Below are 23195 nucleotides of genomic sequence, written 5' to 3' on the forward strand. Positions count from 1 at the left end.
CTCACTGACACAGCCAAAGAACAAAAAAAGGAACAGACAAAAGATAAAGTACATGCAATTTTCCTGAATTAAATATAATTTGCTGCATATTCTACTTAGGTGTGTTGCTGTTTTAAGGCAGCTGGTTTAAGCCTTATGCATAGAATCCTTAAACTGTGTTTTTATTCTTCAAAGTGTCTTAGTTACATCTTGCAAGCTACACCAAAATTTGCACAGTAGCTCTTGAAGTTAAATTTCAGAAGCATTTCCAGGTAGAGTAAAAAATAGATACAGTTGTAGACAGACAAGAGAAGGCCTAGTATCATCAGTTTGTTGTTCTTATGGTGATTACTTTGATTTCCATCTATCTTCAAAGCCAGGGGAATCTTCTGCAGCAGCACAGTAGCTGTGAATCCATATTTATCTTGACTCCTTTTCCTTTAGTCTCTGTCTGCATGGTTCGTGATGTAGATTCCATCATAGCAGCTGATATAAGCACTTTGTCAGTAGGAATAAGGCAAACCCACCACAGTTTCCTTGATTTACATATGGTTTTTAAATTTAAATAAAGGATTTCATAGTCTTCTTTTTCCACCTTTTCCCTCCAGTTTCATAGAGGAGAAATTTGTTAATAATTTTTAATACTACTTTATTTTTTGGTTGGGGGGTTATATATGATTATCCAGCAAAATATTTAAATCTCTTCTTGTATTACAGGTACCTTGAAATGGTCTTTACTTTCCTTTGACATCTTTTCCTGTTGAAATTTTGACTCTTTTTTTTCTTTTTTAAAACCTGTTATTTGGTAATTATAATATTGAGTGTTCATTTTGAATTTATAATATCAAAGGAATGAATACATTTATTTTAATTATGATAAGAGCTGGTCTTTAAAGCATGTGTCTATTAAGGTGCTTCTGTGAAGTTGCTTTCCATTGGTTCAATCTCTGAAAAAAAAAATTAAAAATATTCATAATAAGTTTATCACAATTTAATCAGTCAGCAGTTCCCTCACCCCCTTTCTTTTTGCAGTTCAGTGGAATTGTTTTACATGTTGACAAGTTTGTATTATGTGTTTTAGTTTTGGTTTCCTGTAGGAATGTAAGCTGGTTATTAATGCAGGCATGACTGTAGAGTTTTGGATTGCTTTCTCATGTTGGGGAGATATGTTTGGTAGCTGGGTTGGGTTTTTTTTTCTTGTTTGTTTCTTTTGGTGGTTGGTTGGTTGGTTTTCTGTGATTTTTTATACCACCGTTTTTCATATTCTTTTATAACTTAAATACTTCACAGAAGTAGGGCTCTGATAGTCGTAGTTCCCAGTCTAGAAAGGAACTGTGAGTGTTTCCACTGCAATTAATTTGCATTTTGATTTGCAATATGTGTTTTAAAGTGATGACTGCAGTGCAGTTTGGACCCTTCAGAAATATTTCATTATGGAAAGCAATTACCTGTGACAGAAAGAAAAGTGCTCCTGGCTTTTCAAAGTATCATTTGGGCTGCAGCAGACTCCAGTTTCTCAAACCCTCCATAGGCCTTCATGGGGGAATGGATAAATGTAGCCCAATTTCAGAAGCAGTTTTACCATTCCTGCCTTTGAGACTTTCTTTGGGTGAAGCATATTATGTTAAGGCTTTGTAAATTACATTGAACCCTTAGTGTTAGTCTCAGGGATGGACAGGCTTTTAAAGTGATGGTCAAAATCATTATGACTTAGCTAATCCTTTTTTTATTTTCCATGCTATTCTCTGACACCTTTTCTTATGGCATTATGCACTAACGAGGTCTGTTGTACCCAGAAAATTTGGGATCAAGCATGTGTGGAGCATGATTTATGACTGAATTGTAAGCTCAGAAAGTTTTCAATCAGCATAAGTCAATAGCCTTTCCCCCACACCTCAAACAACTGTTGAGCCTTGAATAATGATGGCTGTGCTTTAAAAAATTATTTTGAAAACATATATAGAGATCTTTAGTGACTGATTTTTCAAACTAAAACCAGGCTTGCCTGTCATTGAGAGGAGTGGAAAATTTTCTTTCACTTGAACTCTTTGACATCTTATTTGGATTTATTCATTTGTGTGTGATCCTGGTACACTATTTTTCTTTGTATTGCCCTGGTTCATTCCAAGCAACTGAGATTTGCTCAATTATTTTCTTGGTGTGGAACTCAGGATTAGCAGTTTCTTCAACCAAGATTACTTCAGCAGTATCGAAGCACTGCCATTTAATGTAATTTCTTTTAACCTCATTTAATTCCCATTTGTAGTCAGTGACTTTCAGTGAAATGATTTCCCTCTCTCTGCCGAACAATATTTTAATAAGAAAATAAATTCAATAATGGTTCTCTGGGGGGGTTGATACGTGGTAGTCTATTTTAAGCCTGTGTAATTAATTCATTATTAAAATTAAAGATGATAGATTCAGATATGGAGTTTTCTTTTTGATGTTTACTGTCTCTTTGCCCCTGCATCCCCTCTTGGAAAGCTGGAGGAGAGCGCTGAGAATGAGCCGGGGAGAGCAGAACGCGGTCCCGCCAGGGCCATGGCGCTGTCCGTGGTGCTGCACACACAACCCGGATGCAGGGAGGCAAATGCGATGTCCACTCCCAGCTCTGGTTTGGATTAAGGTGAATTAAATAGATGAACGTCAGGAAAAGGATGGTGTTTTAAATTTAACTTACAGTCATAGGTCAGACCAAAAAATGGCTTAATTACACCAACTAACTAGATGAAGGTATGGCTCTGAAGATGCAGGGTATCCAAAGCTTTGAGGAAAACTAACACTCATAGATTCTTGCCCTCTCTTTTTTTTTTTTTTTCATCCTGTCAATGTTAATCTATAGTAAATCTAGAGAGTCAGAGAATTTTTGTGTGTTACTTCATGTCATTAAAAGCAATGTTTCATTTGATCTAGCAGTACCAGTAGCTGATATGACCTGCTAGTATCAGCTTCCAGAAAAATTAAAATGTTTTGAACCATCCTTCCTTTTCAGCACTGGACTGTCATCAGAAATATATAAAAAGAAATGAGGTGCATAAGGAAGTTGGTTTGAGCAATCTCAAAGCATTTTACTATGTTTATTTTTGTGAAAAGAACTAAAAATGAACTTCCAATTCCTTAGCATAAAAACTTTTGAGATGGTTTGGGTTAAAAACTTGTTCATCTGCTTTGGGACGATGTTCAGCATGCATGCTGTTATGGTAAAGGCAAAGTGACTCACCCTTCATTGAAGAAATCCTTTATTCAAAATATTCTTTTATTTGTCTTTTCTTTATCCTCTTTTCTATAGCAAACACAGCATCTAGTTAAAAACACAAGAGTTTGCACCCTGTTCTAAAGCTTTGTGCTTTTGCCTTCTTTTTTTTTTTCTTTGTAGCACGTGTCTTCTTTCCTGTTCTTTCAAAGTCTTGCCATTTCATCCTTTATTCTAGTTTTTAGGCTTCTCCTTTTGCTTCCTTGTAGGGATCCTTTATCCCTAGCCCTCCAGTAACCAGTTCTCTTTCAGTCCTCCTCCAGATTGTTGTAACTTGTTCTTTTGCTGAGGCTCAGCTTCTGCCCTCTTTGGCTTTTGTTTTTAAAGTTCTGTTACTGTCTTTTAGCCTTTACTCCCTCTCTTGCTGCCATACCTGGTCCTTCATATGGAACTAACAGACAACCCTAGAATCGTTTTTATTTCCTCTAGTAAATAAGTCATATGTTTTTATATAGGATTTCTTCTCTTTTTCCCATTTTCTCATCTTACACGACTGTTCTAAGACTGATAGCTCCCCTTTGAAGGAAGAGAGAAAAGAAATAATGGATAGACAGCCATGTAAAAGTAAACTACTTCATCCATGAGAAATCATTCTTTTAAGTTTAAAATGGGAGGTTTTTTTGGTCTTTACTGTTACACTGACCCAACAGCTATAGGTAATCCAAAACTAGCTTCAAAAGGACAATCAAACTGAGTAACTGGTGACAGCTTTGGGGTTTCCATTATGAGGAAGAGCTCAACCTCTGAAAAGTAAAAAGGTACCAACTTAAGAATGAAACATTATTATTGAATTTAGACCTTAGCTTCCACCCAATTTTTCACATAATAAATGACTTGAAAACTGCTGAATAAAATTTAATTTCATATTATGCAATATGCAAGTGCAAGGATTCCAAATGCATTTTTGTGAGTGAAGTTCATATTGAAATAAGCCAGCATGTAATCAGAGTGTTTCAGCTTTGAATAAAACCAACAACCCCCACCCAAACTGCCCAAACAAACAACTCACACTCTCCCACTCCCAATCCAAACCCCCCAATCAGGCTGACATCTGGTCTGTTATTCTTGAGATGTTGCTGCGTAAATCCAGTCTTGGTCTGTTAGATGCAGAAGAAGAATTTGAACAAATTCCTGAAGTGCAAAGAGAATGTCGGAACAGAGAAATAGATGAGTTCAAGGTTGTTTAGCAATCACATTTTACTGTAATAATAAAGGTAAATTTCAATAAAAAATAAGATTGGCTTTGAATATCATTTCCTTCAGTGAGGGGGAAATGACTTGCTAGCTGCTCCTAGCATCACAAACCATTGCAGCAAATGGCTGAGGTAATACTTGGAGAAAATAGTAGATATAAAGTCAAGGGGTGAATATTGTACATATTTATATCCATCTGTAACTTCTTGCTATGTGGAACATGTGCCATAGTTTCTATTTATAGCTGGGTCATGAGTGTTCAGTGTTTCTGATTCTGTTATTGTAGTGAGATGTATTTATTTTGTGTTTGGACTAATTTTTTCTCTTGTATGATTCATCTTCATTTTTTCACACTGTCTGGGAGTGTTTATTTCCATGACAGTTTTTAATACATTCCAAGATGAATTTTAGCACATATATAGTTTCATGTATGCTTAACAGTACTGGGAAACATAGATTCTTTCTTTTGGTTTTGAACCATTTCTTTCAATGCTGGGTTTTCCTCTGTGTTAAACGTTCAGTCCTTCTGTATTATATCCACAGGAGGACTTTGAAAGGTAAAGCTTAGTAAGCTTGTACTTAGTAAATACAAGCTTACTATGTACTTGATTCCAAAACTGTAGTTGTCAAAAATTGCTTTTAGCAAAGAGTGGGGAATGCCTACAACTTCATTATTAATATTCCCTTAAGTTATTCTGGTGGCTGTTTTTGGTGGAGCCTGATCTTGACTGAAGTTCACAACATTTACTCAGAACATCAGCTCCTCCAGGATCTATAAAACGAGGCCATTGTTTGGTAGTCTTCCCTGACATGCTTGATCTGATAAGCATAATGACATTACTCCTTTGCTTAATGACTCTTTAATGTATTTTCCCAAAGGAAAGGCCTAGGCTTTTAAATTCTGTCCATGTCATAGGGCAGAAATATAGGCATGGGCAGGACACAATCCAAAGAATGGCTCCGTAAATTTAGAATGGCAATGCTAACTTTCCTTAGTGTTTTACTTTGAAGCAAAACAGGGTTATCTGCTCAGGGCTTTCGTTGACCATAGATCTTCAACATGTGGTGCATCCGGTATAGATCACTTATCTATGTGTAGAATAATGGAGGAAAATATCTTTTTTAGGCTTAATTGATGTTTTTATAGTGATACTTAGATTTCTGGTTTTATCCCGGAGTTTGAGAGGTCATTGCGTGTAAAAGTTTGTAAATAGGAAGCTGTTAACATATGAGATGTGTGAAGACTGTGTCAGTGTGGTTGCTGTTATATCTTAGGTGTTATGGTATTAAAATAAAGTGCTAAATAAGTACATCTTCAAAATTCAGTGTAAAAAGTTGGAGTTATTTTAATAGTATAAGCTCTGAGAAAACACTACCTTTCCTGGGAGATACATGCAGTGCTCACAATCTTAATCATTATTTGAAACTTGGTTTTTGTTGGAATCTAGAAATGTTGTAATAATCAGGTTACTGGTGCTGTTTTTTCCCCTGGATTCTTTATCCTTAAAACACTAAGAAAAATGTCGAAGCAAATGCTGTATAAACCTTGTTGGTGTGAATTTTACAATTATGGATGCTAAGGACAATTAAAACAAAATTTAAATAACCAAGTATGAAAGTTTAATTGACAAGACTGGGTTTCGAATCTAATAACCTTTGAATCTGACAAATGCAGCAGTTGTTTTGACAATCTTAAAATGAGAGCTGTGGTTAAATGAACAAACACATATGATCATGAATTCTGCTGAACACTTAGTCTGTGCCATTGCTTGGTTTTCAGAACTGTCCATTATGAAGGTGGCGCCGTGTCCATTCATGCTCGTTCCCTTTGGCGACTAGAGACTCTAAGAGTTGCGTAAGTAAAATCTATCTCAGAAAAAATAAGGACATTTGGTAGGACACTTTTTGTATAGTAAGGGCAATCCTATAAAATCAAAATGATAATTATAAATCCAGGCGAGTAAAAAAAAATAATCCTTTAAAAATGCCTTATAGTACTTTCATTGAACACTGAACAGGTTCCTAGAGAGAGAGTATGTGTTTTGATTATTTTTTAAAGTTGTTATAGCTCTCAGTGAATTCACAGTTTACATTTTTAGCACATAAAAAAAAATGACAAAACCAGGACTGGTTTCCTTAAAATAAAAATCACTTGTGACACTCCTCCCCCAGCTTGTTTAAGTAATTTGAAAGACTTTAAAATAAAACATTTAAAAGAAAAAATTCAATCATGCAGTATTGGAAGTGTTGGAGTAATAGTAAGGAATTGTGCCCTGTTTGTTAAAGTAATTGAAGTATAAACTGCATTTAAATCATATTACGATATGTGCCTATGATAAAGTTTCTAGTGAGGAATAAATGATTGCTCTTCAGAGATTAAATCAGAGAAGCTTATGAAAAGGTTACATTCCAATGATGCTGTTTTCTCTGTGTGCATTTTATTAATAGGATGGCATTAAATGTCAGTGATAGGGCAATGAGATTTTTCCTTTGGACTAAATGGACCTTGAGACAGTGATGACAACAATGAAGCTGTGAAGGATCTCGGGCTTTTTGCTTTCCCCATGACATTTACTTCCCTAACAAGCAGCGTAGGACTAACGTGGGGATTCAAGTAAAGACAGGTTTCTGTTATGACCATCATATATATCAGCATTGTTTACAAACTTTTGAAGAGTAAACATTTCAACATACATGACTGAAAGAAATTGTAAAAACAATTGTTACAAAGGGAGTGGTTATCTTTCTTCTTAAAATACAGGATTTTCTTACCAGGAAAAAAAGAACCAAATCAAATCCCAAGAATAACACTCTCTCCTACACTTCCCTCACCAACCTGTTTTCCAGTATGATATTCTAATTGCTATATATGTTCCGTGCTGAATTGCAGTCCATTAATATTCACCCAAATGCTTAAATTTGTAGTTTTGTGTATGCATGCCTGAAGTTCTCAATCAGCTGTAGTGCTTCCCAGAATAACTGCAGATATAATTCTTTGGCAATTTTACATGTTTCTAAAGGAACAATTTTTTTTTTCCTCAACTCTGTTCATTAGTAGAGAACTCTGATAAAAATTGCCTGGGTAGTCTACATGGACGGATGCCCTTGGGCATCCATGGGACACCAAATACTATTGCTCAGCATTGCTTTCTTTCCCAAAAGGTGGCAGAGTTCGTGCTCATACACTGCAAAAAATATTTTTAGTAGTTAGAATTGGCTTCAAAGATACTTCCTGCTCAAAAGGCTTTTTTTGTAAGTGCACATGAATTGGTATTTTTCCTATCCTGCAGGCATGAACTAGAAGCATGGCTCAATTATGCTGCCTTTTTTTTTTTTTTTTTTTTCTTATGGTCTGTAGCTATTGGGACCAAAAGAAAATTGAATCAGACAAGAGAAAAGGCAGCTCCCCAGCATGACCTGTAATATAAAAGGTGCAGAACCAATGTAATTTACCAGACTCGGCAGCACAATAGCTGAGATTGATGACCTGACATTTTACTGACTAGAGAAACAGAAGTTATGCTAGAACACTGGACTCAGATGGCCTTTTGTGGAGTGTATGGACTTTGCTGTGCAGAAGACAGAAAAAGATAAATATGTTTCTAAGATATAAAGCTTCCCTATTTCCTTCTACCCCAATGCTCCCTCAATTTAAACAGAAGAGACCCTAGATTTAAAAAAAAAATTAGTTGAGGGTGAAAACCTTTTTATTTTTCTGTTCCGTTTAAAACCAGTAGCTAAAAAGGTTTAGAAGTTTAATCACTGAAGTGTAAGAAACCCTGTTACAAAAAGAAGCATTTTAAAAAATGCACTTTGAAAAGGTTTGCCAAATTGATTTTGCATACTTTGCATCCAGTATGGCTAACTCTAAAGAAGACACATTTAAACAAGTGGATGTTGGTGTTAAATAGGTAAGTCCTTTAACCTGCTGCATCAGTGTGTCAGGGAAAATGAAAATGACTTTAACTTAAACCTGTCTAAGTGCTAAGGTAAGGGAATTTCGGAGTTCCATGTGAATACATACAAAAACATACACATAATATATACACAGAATAAATACATTATTTCCGCTCCAAAATGCAGCATTCACATACATCTGCAAAAGTGCAAACTTTTGCAGATATATAACTGAAGAAATTTCTGTGAAGACTAGAAAAAGTTGTGACAATTTTCCAATCTAAAAAGCCTTTGTGAAGGCTTTCATACTCCTTAGTAACCCCTACACAAGTTCAGGAATGAAACAGGAAGAGCAGCAGGGCTGAATTTTCAGTTTATGGCAAGAAGTTGGAAAACTGTGACCTGTACTTTAAGGTGAATAATTTTTGGGGAGCTTAGATAAGCTTTGCCTTTCTTCCTTCTATAGAATATGAAGAATCTGGGCTATTTTTTTCTTAATTAGTTTTCATATTTATTTTAGGATGTTTTCTATTTTGTTTTTTTTTAGGCATTTCATTTTTGCACATTTATAGTGTGCTTAAAATCTGATGACTGCTGAAAGATCTCTGGGAGAGTGAAGAATGGCAGCTGCTGGTAGATGAACTGTTGGAGAGGGAACTGGCAGATCTAAACTCTTTGTGTACAGCATAAGCCTCCTTTTCTGTAGGCGGTCTGTACCTTCTCTCAAGAGGAATTCAGTCTGAACAAAGACAGCTTGTGCAAAGGAAGACATTAAGACTATTTATTAGAATGGTTTTATTTGGGATAACCACGAAGTAGCCATTTTCTTGCTGATAATACAACATGGGAATTTTATATTTTGTAGCAACTAGTTGGCAATATATTTTACTTTAAAATATTATTGCCAGTAGGTAAAAAAAATTAATTTTTTTTTTTATGGACTCTCTTAGGTGGAGTGGAAGCCACATTAGATGGGGACAGCCATTCAGGCTAAGACATATAACAACAGGAAAATATTTAAGTCTCCTGGATGACAAGAGTCTTCTTCTTACAGACAAAGAGAAAGCAGATGTAAAATCTACAGCATTCTGTTTTCGGTCTTCCAAGGTATGGAATCAGTGCAGCATTAATATTACTAGTAATAATTCCGGTCTCTTTAGAAAGCAAGATTAAGATACTTTCTGTTTGTTGTGATTGCATTAATTATTAAAATTTTAAAAACTGATTAAAAAATTCCAAAATACAGTATAATCAATAACTAGAAAACTTCTTTTACCATACATTCTCTATGTATTGTTTCCTGGCTGTCTGTTTGTGCGCTTTTTGGGTTTTTTTTCTTGTTAATATGTTGCTTTTTTGTTGTTTCATTGGTTGGGTTGGGGGTTTTTCTGTACTGCTTTCCCACTTTTGAGCAGTTTACTCATTTCTCATTTGTTGTTCTGATTAACTTCTCTGCTGCTTCACTGCTTATATCTGCTGTCTGACATATTGAAAATTTTATAATGTTGTGAGTTACTGAAATTAACTGGAAAATTCAGGATTTCTCTCAGCAGATACTTTACTGTAGTCTAATATGACATTACCAGAGTTTGACTTGTCATTTTGACAGTTTCAATAAGCATTTTGAGTATAAACCAGTACTTCCGTAGTGGGTAAATAGTACTCTGATAAATTCTTAAATATCCTTTATATCTCATACTTTCAATCTGTAGCATTTTGTCTGAAAATTTTCCAACAATAATTTTGCTATTGTAAAAAACTGTCTTCTAAAATACAATACAGAATTATTTAATAACTTCTCTGTTATTGAATAATTAATATTTAATTTATTTATCTATTTTTATTTATATATATATATTTTAATTATTTTCCTGCTTGGTAAGATAAGAAAAGATACCCAAAAGCAGGTATATTGCCTTTTGCAACTTGATAACAAAGAACCTGTAGTTCAGGTGATGGTTTTGAGACCCAGAAAATATATATTTTTTGAAACCAATTAGAAAATCATAGAAATGCTTAATTATTTTAGGACAATGCAGTGCAACCATATTGTGAATTTCCTGTTACAGTTGCTATAGATTTCAACACTTGAAAACAAGAGGGGTAGAATAATTCACTCACTATTTCTTAAGATGGATTGTCAGGAGGGGTTGCTTCAAAAAGTGTGGAACAATATACTGTGCTCTACTGTTACATGGTTTATTTAGTCCGAAAATACTTGAAGACAAGAATTTTTAGTAATTAAGAATGTCACCTTTTGATATGGATAAGGTAGTTTGTCTCTATTTTCTATGTAGCACATGCACATGTGCTTTGGAGACTAGGTGATGCTGTATTTGAAGTTTCTTCTTTTTATTCTTTTTTCCCAGCGTGAATTTGGAAGTCTCATTTGAAATTATTTTGAGATTTTTTATTTGGAAATGGTTTTATTCTGCCATTCTCAAAATGAAAAGTTAACATTTATTTTGTTTTTAGTGGCCAAACCTGTCCTATGCTGAGCAGAGCAGAGACAAAAGGCTTTGGGGCAGGTAGAAACTTGTTATGGTAATCAATTATTGCAGTAATGAGAGAATTTTAAGAGGGGCATATAAACTAATCATCATATGACAAATATAGTCTTATTGCTGTTTAAATATGTATTTTCAAAGAAATTGGAAGTCTCTAAGATCATATTTGATGTATATGTTTTGGATATCAATATTAATTTTAACAAATTACTCACCTGGAGGGAATTATAGATATACCACAGAGGAGGAGGAGTAAATGTTTTGCTGAAGATGAGTTGAGTCTGGATGCATTTCTCTGTCTTGTGCCTTAGAATGACCTTGCTTAAGCAGGGAAGTTGGACCAGATGACTCAGTGTGGTGCTTTCCGACCTGACCCATTCTGTGATTCAGTCTCCTGCTCTGGACTTGTCATAGGAGTGTCATGTTTCACTTTATTAGGCTAGCAGCATTAACAATTTTTAGGTGCCTTCCCTCTCTGGGAAAGAGTATTAAAAAAAAGATTTCAAATGATAGGAGTGCAAGAAAGGCTTCTGTAAAAAAGGTGTGAAGATTAAGTGTCTCTTTTCCTCTGAGTATGTTTGAACAAACCATCCAAACTTTCATTTATATTGTTGTATGCACTTAGCACCCAAAAAAATGATTGATGGATAAGAGGGAGCCCCTAATCTTCTTTATTGAGTACAGAGCATAAAAACCTGTGGGTATTTCAAGTGGCTGGATCTTTCTTATTGAAATTTCATCCCTTTTCTTGGTACAGTCATAATTCTTCCTTGCAGTAGCTGGAAAGAAGTGGGAAGAATTGTGAAGCTCCCACTTGTTGCACAACAGTAAGTTAGCTTTAAATAGGCAAAAACAAATGAGGGAGAGGAAGGTGTTAAGGGATCAGTTCCTTCAAGCATGGGAGTAGATAATTTCAATTTCTGTATGAAAAGCGGTTTTCATGTTTGCAGAGATGCTGCTGAAAATGTGTCACCTGCAAACCTGAAGATTCATGTGCAAGTATAGATGATCAACATTTATTTTTTATACCCTATTATTTGCAAGGGCACATCATCTTAAACATATTACCTTGCCAGTACTTAATTTAAAAAATAGTCCAGGAGAGAACTAGAAAGCGAAAGGGTTTTGTTTGTTTTGTTTTATTTGTTTTTTTGTGAAAGCTTGAAAATATCACAAAGTGTTGCCAAACAGAAGATAAGGGTTTTCTGAGGAGCTTAATTAACAGTCACTTAATTTTTCTTTCTGGTTTTGTTCTCTGGTTATCATATATTACCCTACTATTTATCCTTAAATGCAAAATATTTACAAGCCTTTCAAGAATCTGAAATTCAGAATTTTTTTTTCCTTCAGTAGTTCTGCTTCATTCAGCACAGGATGTCCACAGATATCTACAATTTATTTCCCAAATGTTGGGCTCTTTTAATATACTTGTGTTTGTAGAGATCAGGTTTTGTGGATTTTTTTCCTCTTCCATTTACTCATTGATTCTTTTTGATAAAGAATATTGTTTTAATATCACTATTCCACTGAAATAAGGTAATTTTACCAGTTTAGTAATGTTTGTACACTCTGTCCCAAGTCTGCTTTTCCTGTCCATAGTCTTTTCCAGTGGACAGGAACACATCAATTTTAATAAAATTTTATGGTTTTTATTTTTATGTCTTCATCTTTTTCTTTCTTCTTTTTTCTTCTAAAATTTAATGGAAACTATATTAATTTTAGAAAGCAGCCATAAATAAGCTTCTTGCAGTTGGTGAGGTCTTAAAATATCAGTCCTGAAACTGTACCACAGAGTATGGGTTAGGTCAGATGACAAGAGGTGAAGTTGAAAGGACAATCCTTAATCAAAGCAATCCATTTTGGAATGTTATAAGGAATTAAAAAGAAACATTAGACTGAAACAATGGTTAAGGTGAGGCTTCACAGAATAATTTTTCAACACTAGAATGAAATAATTTTTTAAAAATTTTGTTCTTTTAGCCCCAAATAGAAGTGGGAAGATCAGCTTGTGCTCTTGTATGTGTGGAATAAACACTGTTTATAAAGAGAACAGCCTTCTGGAGAAAATATGACCTATTGTTCAATAAGCCTGTTAATTTCCAATGCATTCCTGTTTTGCATTTCTGAGATGGTTTAGAGACTGTTGCAAAATCCATTTGTTGCTGTTTGGTCCAGTGTAATAAATGAAGATTTTTGTTCCTTGTTTAGACAAGGCTAGCATCTGAGAATGGGTCTAGATTACAAATAAAACGGAAGGTTTTCTTTGTAAAAATGCTGTAGGAAGAATTAGCAGATGGTTTGGTAATAACAGGTTACGTATGTGGTAAGAGTGTGGCTGGAAACTTGCACCATGCAATGTCTGTGCCTATGCACCATTACTAATTAGTGACGTGCTGATTTCTGATATTTTTCAGATCCTCATTTTCACTGATGAGCTACTGTACTGTAGCTAATGAGATTGATTCACTGTATGTACTTTTACAGCTAGCTGCTGTTTATTGATGTGAACTGAGCACTCCATTCAAATCTTTCCCTTTATAATCCCCTTTATAAACAATTTGTGGTTCCTGTTCACTCCCACAAAAAGCTCAACGTCTCACAGCTCTCTAATGAATGGCGTAATGCCTGCTGCCCCCACACCATCCTCTAGTCTTTTGTTTCTCTCCTATGTGTAATTCAACTTTGACACTATATAATAGCTTTCCTAGCTATTATATTTATTTTGCAGAGCTCAGTTTAATGGGATTGATTTCAATCTGGGCTTTAAACATACATGCAAGATAGTATATTTACATCAATGAGAAGTGAAATCTTCTTTGACAAATTGTTGGCACTGCAATTTTTATGTCAAGTAAATTTAATTCTAATTGGAATGAAGATTTCAGTATCAAACCCCTTCACTTTCTGTTACAGCGACTAGATTTTTAACAAAGAATGCAAAAATATGTTAAATGAGTAATCCCTCATGTTATTTACAGCGCTTTATGAGAAAATTTGTGAATTCTTGTATTGCCATCTTAAGAAATTAATTGAGAGACCTGAAAAAAAGAAAATCTTACAATGCAGAAGCACAGTATGTGTTCACAGTATCTTCTAGTTATAAAGAGAATTAAAATAACTGGAGCTTGAAATCAGGATCTAATTTATTTTTTCCTGGATCATTTGTTTGCAATGTCATATTATAAGTAGCTTTACAATTTCCAAGTGTTACTACATTCAAGTTATTTGTGCTAACTTTTGAAAGAATTGAATACACCATTTAGAGAAATTATATGAGTAAATAATAGGTTAACAGGAAATAGAGGCATGCAATAACTCTAATTGGCATCAGATTATTAATAAATCAGTTCCTACAATACATCAATGGACAAGACTTTAATAAGAATTTCAGCACTTAAGAAGTGCTGAAAGTAATTTACGAGGTAGTGAAATTAACATCTGTATCCAGAAAGATTCAGAAAACAAACTGAATTGATGAATATATTATATCTGAAAATTTGATGCTATGAAAAGGAGTCCTAAAAATTTCACCTCCATACTATTGTACTTTTTTTTTCAAATGCTTCAAAATGCATTCATGGCTATAGGCTGAAAATCTTGTCAGGACATTTCCCTTTACTTAAAAAAATGCTTTTAAAAAACCTATAGTAAGTTAGAGGTTGTTTCCTGTTTGTATACATGTCCCAATTTTTCTCAACTTTTATGTGAAACTGTCTTCCCACATTGTCAGGGCACAAGTGTATGAAGTAATCATTCTTCTGATCTTTCCGGATGGTAGACAGGTAGAACAAGAAGTTGTTTTTGTCACACTATTTGTAACATTACTCTGAGTAGCTGCAGAAAGATGCTTGTTATCTCCTGCTGGTCAGGAGAAGCCCAGAATGTTGAAGCTGAACCTGGGTAAGGGGCTTATTTTGCATACAGAATGTACAGCCAAATAGGTGTATTGGTCAGCTGAACCTTGTGTTTTTGGGGAGATTAAATGGATGATCTGCCAGGAAGCAGGATGCATGGGATATTTGTACAAAAAAGTCTGTTCAGAAGAAGATTTTCCTTAGGAGAACAAAGCAAAGAACTGTTTGGGATACTACATTTCCTCTCCTGAAACATCTTTTGTCTCTACAGGACACTAGCTGGAATGATGTGTTGTCATGCCATTAATAGTTTGCAGGCCAATCACTCAGAAATATATTGTTTTTTCAGGAAGTAGTAAGCCCATTGTTGGGGAGTGACAGGTTAAAGGCCATCTCTCAGTGATTGTTGGATGGAGCTCATCTTTTCTACTCTGTAAAAATCCCAAATGCTCAAAAAAAAATCTTGTGGAGGTTAATGCCTCATTCAGCTAGGGGAGTCAGTGTATCTGGGGTGGTTTTGTAAGCTCTTGTGTTTCATTAATTACATGTACTGTCAATTATGATCCTAGTTCTTTCCTATGCAGGTGAAATGAATGCACACAGCCTTTCAAGTTTAACAGGCTAGACTTTTTCATGGATGAGTTTTCTCTTTGTCTTTAACTAAAAGTTACACTTTCCCTTTTTTTTAGTAATATCTTTAAAGAAGGATCTTTAGAAGAAGAAATATTCTTTCAGGTCCTGATCTGGATAATTTCCTAATATTTAATTTTTTTATGCAAATATTAACACATTGGTTATTTTTCATGTATACATTTTTTTGTTCATCAGGAAAAGTTGGACATAGGGACAAGAAAGGAGGTGGATGGAATGGGAGCACCTGAAATAAAGTATGGGGATTCAATATGCTTCATACAACATGTAGATACGGGCTTGTGGCTCACGTACCAGTCTGCTGATGCAAAGTCTGTAAGGATGGGTTCTCTGCAGCGAAAGGTAAGGCTGCAAACGGGAATGCGTTTCATTCGCTCATAGGGTGGGTGGGGGCTGGGGGGTTGGGAAATGAAGGGAGCTACGTGATCCAGGTAATTTCTGGATTTCAAGTATATTGAGATGAAAGATTTGGGTTTTTCAGTCACATATTGAAAAGTTAAGTGGCATACTGAATTCTCAAACTGAAGACCTGACAAAGTCCGTGTGTTAACCTGTAGACGTTATCTCACAAATATTGGTAAATCTGGATGAATTTGATTTCAAACTGAAGGAGGTTTTTTTTCTTTGATGTAGTTTGGATTAAGGAGACTTTTAGTTCAAAGTATTTTTTTCCACATTGTAAGTGTATTACCTTTTGTGCTAGAATGTTCAAGTCTTGAGTCCTGAGAGATTTCTTTCTTTATCGAATAATCACAGCCAAGCTGAATGCTAGCTCAGCATCATAAAGTAGGGAAAAGATTCTTCTGCAGCTTAACACTGTAGTGTTTTCCACAACTATTTGAGATAGCAGACCTACACAGAGCAGAGGTTTAAAGTATTCATGTGGATTGGATTGGACCATCCAATCCATTAGAGCCATGATAACTAGACATGAAAAACTTAGTTATTGTAAATGAATCAAAGCATGGTCAGAAAAGACCAGTGGCACTCTTAGAAATGAGGACCAGTAAAGAATATATGTTATGACCTTTTCTGCTTTAGGGATTTGCTGCTCTGTAGGGGAAGTGCTTTTAATGTTGATAAAAACAAAGAGCAAACAAAAATCCCTTAGATTTTTTTTAATAAAGCATGTTGTTTCAAAAGCTGTAACTTCGAGATTATTATGGCACTGAACCTGCTGGCTCAGTACAGGTGCATCCTTGGACATGAGAAACTAAACCATGGAACTACCTGTTTTTAATAAAATTGCGTTTTTTTCTATGTGACCTCATAATTTCCTAGCCTGCCTTCCTATGTGAGGTTTCAGACTTCTTATTTAATGTCTCATTTTGCAGTGACTGCTTCTTGCTTTTGTTTTCAGGCAATAATGCACCATGAAGGGCACATGGATGATGGTTTAACACTGTCCAGATCTCAGAATGAAGAATCCCGTACAGCACGTGTCATCCGTAGTACAGTCTTCCTTTTCAACAGGTTCATAAGGTGTGTTTTTAAAATGATCTGTTCTTCACTTTTTTTTCTATCCAGTTTTATTCAAAGTTGCCATTTTCACAACAGGGAACAATATATCCTTCAGAAAAAATAGATCAGTGCTTCTCAAACTGGACTTTGTGTCAATTCTTTGTGTTATCAGCAGATAAGCACCTTGACTGATACTGGTCAATTTTTTTTCTCTGTCTTCTAAAATTAATTTATTGCTCAATCTTGATTTAAATGCATAAACATACTGAAAATACAAACAAACCATAAAGAGATTTTTCCCTGCCAAAATTTGCTTTAAGTCATGTGGTGCATAAATTAGCTTTTTCTTTTCTAAGTATGGTTTTCAAAGGTGATCTTTCTGGAAAAACCTGGAAGAATGAGATAACTATGTAACTGCAGATCAGTAAAAACCACAAATATACTGAAGAAATTCACAGTATCAAGGAGAAGTTTTATTTAAAATGATACCTTCTTTCTACCAGGATATTACACTTCGCTTATTTGTTCCCTTTTAATGCTACCTGTTTCTGTAATATTTTGAAACATGAAAAATGTTGTATTGTATTTTATAGTGATTAACCATTTAAAAATCCTGTCAGATGTATGCAATTTGCATTTATCTTTCTGTTCCTAAATAATGCTGATAAAATGCTAATTCTCAAAAGCTTGTGATTTCAGTAATTGATGAAAGGCCCTTTCATCAGTGTAGCTTGCATTAGAAAAATTATATGCAGTAAGACTCTATGGAATGATAAAAATTTCATAAGAACTCATTTGCCACAAGAAAAACACAATGTGGGAAATGGTGACCTGTAGTAACCATGTCCTAAATAAGGACACAGACAAAGACACAGACATATTAATTTGTTGAAAAGCATATAACAAGGTACTTAAAAAAAAACAGGACAAAATCACCATCAGGAGAATTGTCTGCAGTATGACATTTGAAATACAAAGGAAATGTAAGCCATGGGTCACTTTGTAAATAATACACCTTCACAGTAGTTTCTAAGAATGGCATAAAAGATAGAGAAAGGCAATTTAATGATAAGGTTTCACAAATCAAGGTATTGCTAAATTACAGTGGAGATTTTTGTGGAGTGCACAGGGAGTCCAAGGCAGTGTTTAGCAGTTTAGTTTTGGCAGGCAGTTACTTCAAAAAGAAAAAGCTGAATTGAAGAGGATGAAAATTATTCTTTTATGTGTATGCTCCAGTTCTTCCTCACAAAGTCAGTAGAAAAATTGTGCTTTGGATAACATGCTCACGATAAAAATTAAGTTTTAAAGGTAACTTTTGTAGTAATACTTTTGAAAATTTGCATTATTTGCAAAGGGGTTCAGTTTAGCCCGGGACAGGTGTAACATGGATGAGAAGAGTCAGCTCTCTACTTCTAAGAGAGAATGTTCATAGACTTCAGCAAGGCCAAGCTTGAATTGGATATCAGGGAAACAAAAAGGCTAATCAAGTGCTAAGACAGAATGTGTAGAAGTGCTGCATCTTTCCACACTGACAAGGGCCTAAGAACAGGTTACAGATGTGTTTGAGAGCCTCCATGGACAATCTGGACCCTCCACAGCACCACAGGACTAGTCTCTTTAACTTGTGTCCATTCCAGTTTCATGATGTTTTGTACTGGTTTACAAACTTCTCTTCATCTTTTGCTCTGCCTCTGAAACTGCTAGAGCCATAGGTAGGATATTAAAATGTGGTTTTTTGATTTGAAAAAATATTGCCTGAAATAACATTTTTCATGCTTTCCCATTTTGTTTGGGAAGGAAGGGGTAGGTTGTTAAATGGAGAATGGGCAGATATGAAGAATTTTTGATAAGTTGCTGTCGGAAAATGAGCTTTGGCATCTAAACAATCTTTACTTTTAAAGAAAGAGTTTGAACTATAAAGTAAAATAATTTTCAATTCTCAGGAGAATTTGCATCTTCTTACAGGGGCCTTGATGCTCTCAGCAAGAAAGTGAAGTCTTCCACCATCGATTTGCCTATTGAGTCAGTCAGTCTGAGCCTTCAGGACTTGATTGGCTACTTTCACCCCCCTGATGAACATTTGGAGCATGAAAACAAACAAAACAGGCTCCGAGCACTGAAGAATCGCCAGAACCTCTTCCAAGAAGAGGTACTTCTCTCAGTTTTGCTCCTGATTTTCCATTATGTTGTCTGCAAGTATTCTTTCATAGCCTCTGTAGTGTTGATGTCTAATATGGGCGCTTAGAGTGGTTTATTTTTATCTTATAAGAGTCCAACTACATTAGCATTTGATACATTTGAAATCTCTAAAAAAATCTGTTTTTCCTGCCTATTTGAAGAAATACATTTATGGCCTTACTTCTTTTTCCCTTTATAATAAAATTAGGTGACCTTGTGCCTTGAACTCTACCCACAATTTTCTCCTTATGTGTGAATCAATTTTTTCTGTCATAATCTCTAGATTTAGAAGGATGTTTTGGTTTACTCAGCATTCTTTAAAGCATTTTTTTAATATTGTGTGTTATTTTTCTGGTAATATTTTTCTGGTTGCATACACTTTGTCAGATGCCTAAATGTCCTCCTGAATAAAATCTTGCCTAAAATTATGTCATTAATACTGTTTATTTTTGTTTTAATTTGGCCATCCTAAATGGCAGATGTTTTATTACCTCCATCAAATTTTCTGTTGGGATTTTTGTTGAAAATTTTCTGTTGGGATTGCCTGTTTGACTTCATGCACATGCTCTTGTGTTTTACATATCTGGTCTTTCATGTTTTGTTTTCTTAGATTTTTGAAAATATTTTGTGGTTGCATCTAAAACTCCTTTTTTCCCCTCTGACGATGTAAGCTTTTTTATTCTCAGGGTATGATCAACCTTGTTCTTGAATGTATTGATCGCTTGAATGTATACAGCAGTGCAGCTCACTTTGCAGATGTAGCTGGAAAGGAAGCTGGAGAAGCATGGAAATCTATTCTGAATTCTTTGTATGAATTACTAGGTAAGACATATTATGGATTACTTGGATAGTTTTAGCTCAAAATAGTGAAGAATAAAGAATTACATAACTGTTATAGTACAGAAGGATTTCCACAGTCTAGAAACTTAGAATACAAATTAAGTAAGATTTTTGCATTTGTAGTTATTTTATGTATTAACAATCAGTTAAAGTACTTATGTCAGGAATTACAAACATTTTATAGTATCCAAACTAGGTCCAGAGAGTTAGCATCTCCATGAAATGAAATTATGACCTTTTGGGGTATAGCTGGTAGATGATAGAGTCTAAAATTCTGTGGTTTGGTTATTCGTAGATGTAGGGTAGAGTTCAATTTTTTATTACAATTTAGTTTATCTCTTGTTGCATTAAGCACAGGGCAGACTGGAGGAAGTAGTAGCTTGATTTCCAATTGGCAAGGGTAGAAAATTCCTTCTGAGGACTCTGCCTGTTTTGTACAAAGTATTGCTTCCATGGACTTGTAGTGATGAGACCAACAAACAAGCTTTTGTTGACTTCCCAGTCTTTGTGCCCCTCCTGCCCTCTGATGTTACTTTTCTGACTGCATTATCTTCTGGCAGATAATGCTCAGGAAGCTTGGCTTTGATCTGGCTATGACAAATTTGTACATTGCTCTGTTCTGAATAATGCTGGATCTCTACAGTAATTACAAGGATGACAAATGGATATTGCTTGCTCAGTCTTGCTTCAGCAAACAGTACTTTGTTTTTTGAGTCTGCACATAAATAAAAGTAAACTGTAATGCCAGAGTTCATGTCTTTTGTCATGTCATTGGTGTTGTGTTGTATTTCACTGTGATGAGAATGAAGGCATTTATAGATGCCCAGGCTGAATACTATCGCATATAAAAATCATATAATCTTAGAATGGTTTGGCTCATAAGACAGCTCTAAAGATCATCTAGTTCAGCCATCCTGATGGTAAAAAGATAGTTCCTTATATTCAATTTAAGTCTACTGTCTTTCAGTTTGAAATAATTGACATATGTCTACTAAAGCATCTGTCCATTCTCTATTACAAATACATACATTCACTGTGAACTTGTACTAGATCCTTTTGCATTACAAAAGAACATGCAGGAGTATATGCAGTGATGTGATGTTAATGTCTGACTGACCACATTGTGGTTTTTATTTCTTTAAAACTGAATGTCAGTCTTGTTCAGAGTAATAGGCAATAAGAAAAACAACTGTAGGATGTTATTTTTTGTTTGCAGTTTAAAGTGTCTGTGTGCCTCATTTAATACACAGCTTTATCCAATGAAGACTAACCTTTCACAAACTTGTGCTGAGCAGCATTTATGAAGCCATCTGTGTCTCATTACTGTTAATGAAGTTAAATTTAGTGACGTGTTAAGCGCTGAACTGTTACTGCCTTCAATTTATGTTCCTATCTGAAGCACAGTGAGGTTGTGTGGCTTGCCTATAACCAATAAAAAAGTCACAGTCAGAAACAGGTGTTCCTTAGTTCTGGTCTGTGTGTTTTAACAAGATGTTCCCCTTCTTATGATTCCAGAGTATTTTCAAATAACTGTGATCATGATTACTCAATGGTGTAAGATTTCAGGGTGCACAATTTTTCTATTATATAATACAGCAATAAAAAGGGTTTTGTTTGTTTGTTTTGCTATTAGGTTTTGATTTTCCTCATCAGAAAACTAGTGAGGAAACTGCCAGTTTACAGAACTGTCAGTGCTCCAACATTGCTCTTCCTCTTTCCAGATAGTTTAATGTCATATATATGTTGTAAGTCTAAGTTTAGCCATTTATAAATACAGCAGCATAAAACCATAGTAAAATATACTACAGGGAGTTTATATAGATTTTTAACAGAGATTTTAAGAGTCCATTGCTTCTTAGCAGGACCAACAGTCTCTGCTGCTGGAAGTAATCACAGAAACTTCAAGTTGAAATAATTTGTTGGTGGAACTGGAAAAAAAAATCTTAAGAAAACTGGTTCGTGCTGTTCCACCCACCAAACAGAGATCTCTGTGCCCCAGTCCTTTCTTGGAGTAGAGGAGAGGTTTCTCTGAGAGCCTGTGTTTGTGCACATACCTGCAGATGCACATAATCCAGGACAGGCAAGCTTGTGGGTCCCTGCAGCGTTCAGGGAGATTTCAGTTCAGTTGTACCCACCAAGACAGTGCATGATTCAGTCTACTTCACCTTAAAGCATGAGGGTGAAACAGATTCAAAACTGTTACTTCCTCCCTTCCTCCCTACAACCTTGTCAAAAGAATAGCAAATTGTTCCTAGACATCTGTCTTGTTTTACTTCCTATTACTCTTGAATAAATGCATTGTAACAGAAAATAATTTGCATTCATCACCTATGTTCTTGGCTTCACGCTCTGCTTTTGCAATGTTTTCTGTCATTACAAGAACACTGTTTAACAGAAACTTGTTTCTATAGTAGCAGCTGACTTCTGTGGTGTAAGTAGGGGCTTCTTCATGTAAAGCATTTTGTATGGATTATTGAGATGATTGTAGAGCCAAAATGATCTAAATTCCCTAAAGGTCAACTTGATAGCAAAGGTATTTCTAATGCTGAATTCTATCACTTATATTATTTAATTTTAAATCTAGAACATCAACAAAAAAGGTTAAGACTCTGTCTTACTGGATCTTTTCTGATAGGAAAATACAGGATTTTTTAAAATTTAAATGCACTTATAACTGTGATCCAGTTTCTCTCTCTCGCTCTGTCTTTTCCCAATAGCGGCTCTAATTCGAGGAAATCGTAAAAACTGTGCTCAATTTTCTGGATCCCTTGACTGGCTGATCAGCAGATTAGAAAGACTGGAAGCCTCTTCTGGTATGCTTTTTAGTATTTTAACATCCTTATTTGACCAGTTCTAAATTCTTTAAAGTTGAAATACTTGTTCAGCCTAATTATAATTAATTTATTGTGAGAGAGTAAATTATTTTAATAAAGTGAGATTTATATTTGTAACATTATTTACACACTGTTTCAGTTGTACTTCTACTTTGAATACTCTACTTTGCTACTTTAAGTTCTAGCAGTCTTGCCTTTTCCTTGACCAAGTGGATGTAGTATTACCTTTTATTTCAGAAAAACAAATCATTTGATAAAATAGCTGTTCAATAGTGTAAATTGTATTAAGTTGTTTTCTAATTCTAGTATCTTCTCTTTTCTTTGTAAGTCTGCTTGTTTTTCAGGATTTGCATCAAACTAAATATAACAGGAATCAAATGGATGGAATAGATATAATTTGTTATGCCTGACAATGTTTACCTACATAATACATATACATTTCTTTTTGAATCACCTCTTTTGCTGTAAATTTGCTGAGGTGTAAATTTCTATATAAAATTAACAAGAAATGTTTTCCAGTAGCAGTTGAGTCTGTTTTGCTTTAAAT

The 23195-nt window shown here is 34.9% G+C and overlaps 1 protein-coding gene across 1 annotated transcript in view; it reads left to right on the forward strand.

The window, feature by feature from the left end:
* RYR2 (ryanodine receptor 2) overlaps window positions 1–23195 on the forward strand; it is a 381210-nt gene that overhangs the window by 173658 nt on the left and 184357 nt on the right. The window contains exons 10-16 of the mRNA XM_041413766.1: window positions 6207–6281; window positions 9274–9430; window positions 15513–15677; window positions 16696–16817; window positions 18762–18945; window positions 19661–19796; window positions 22532–22627. Of these exons, the coding sequence (XP_041269700.1) occupies window positions 6207–6281; window positions 9274–9430; window positions 15513–15677; window positions 16696–16817; window positions 18762–18945; window positions 19661–19796; window positions 22532–22627 (935 nt within the window). The remainder of the gene's footprint in view (window positions 1–6206; window positions 6282–9273; window positions 9431–15512; window positions 15678–16695; window positions 16818–18761; window positions 18946–19660; window positions 19797–22531; window positions 22628–23195) is intronic.

This window comes from Onychostruthus taczanowskii, unplaced genomic scaffold (assembly GCF_017590055.1).
Source record: "Onychostruthus taczanowskii isolate IOZ18803 unplaced genomic scaffold, ASM1759005v1 scaffold104, whole genome shotgun sequence".
Taxonomy (NCBI): Eukaryota; Metazoa; Chordata; class Aves; order Passeriformes; family Passeridae; genus Onychostruthus; species Onychostruthus taczanowskii.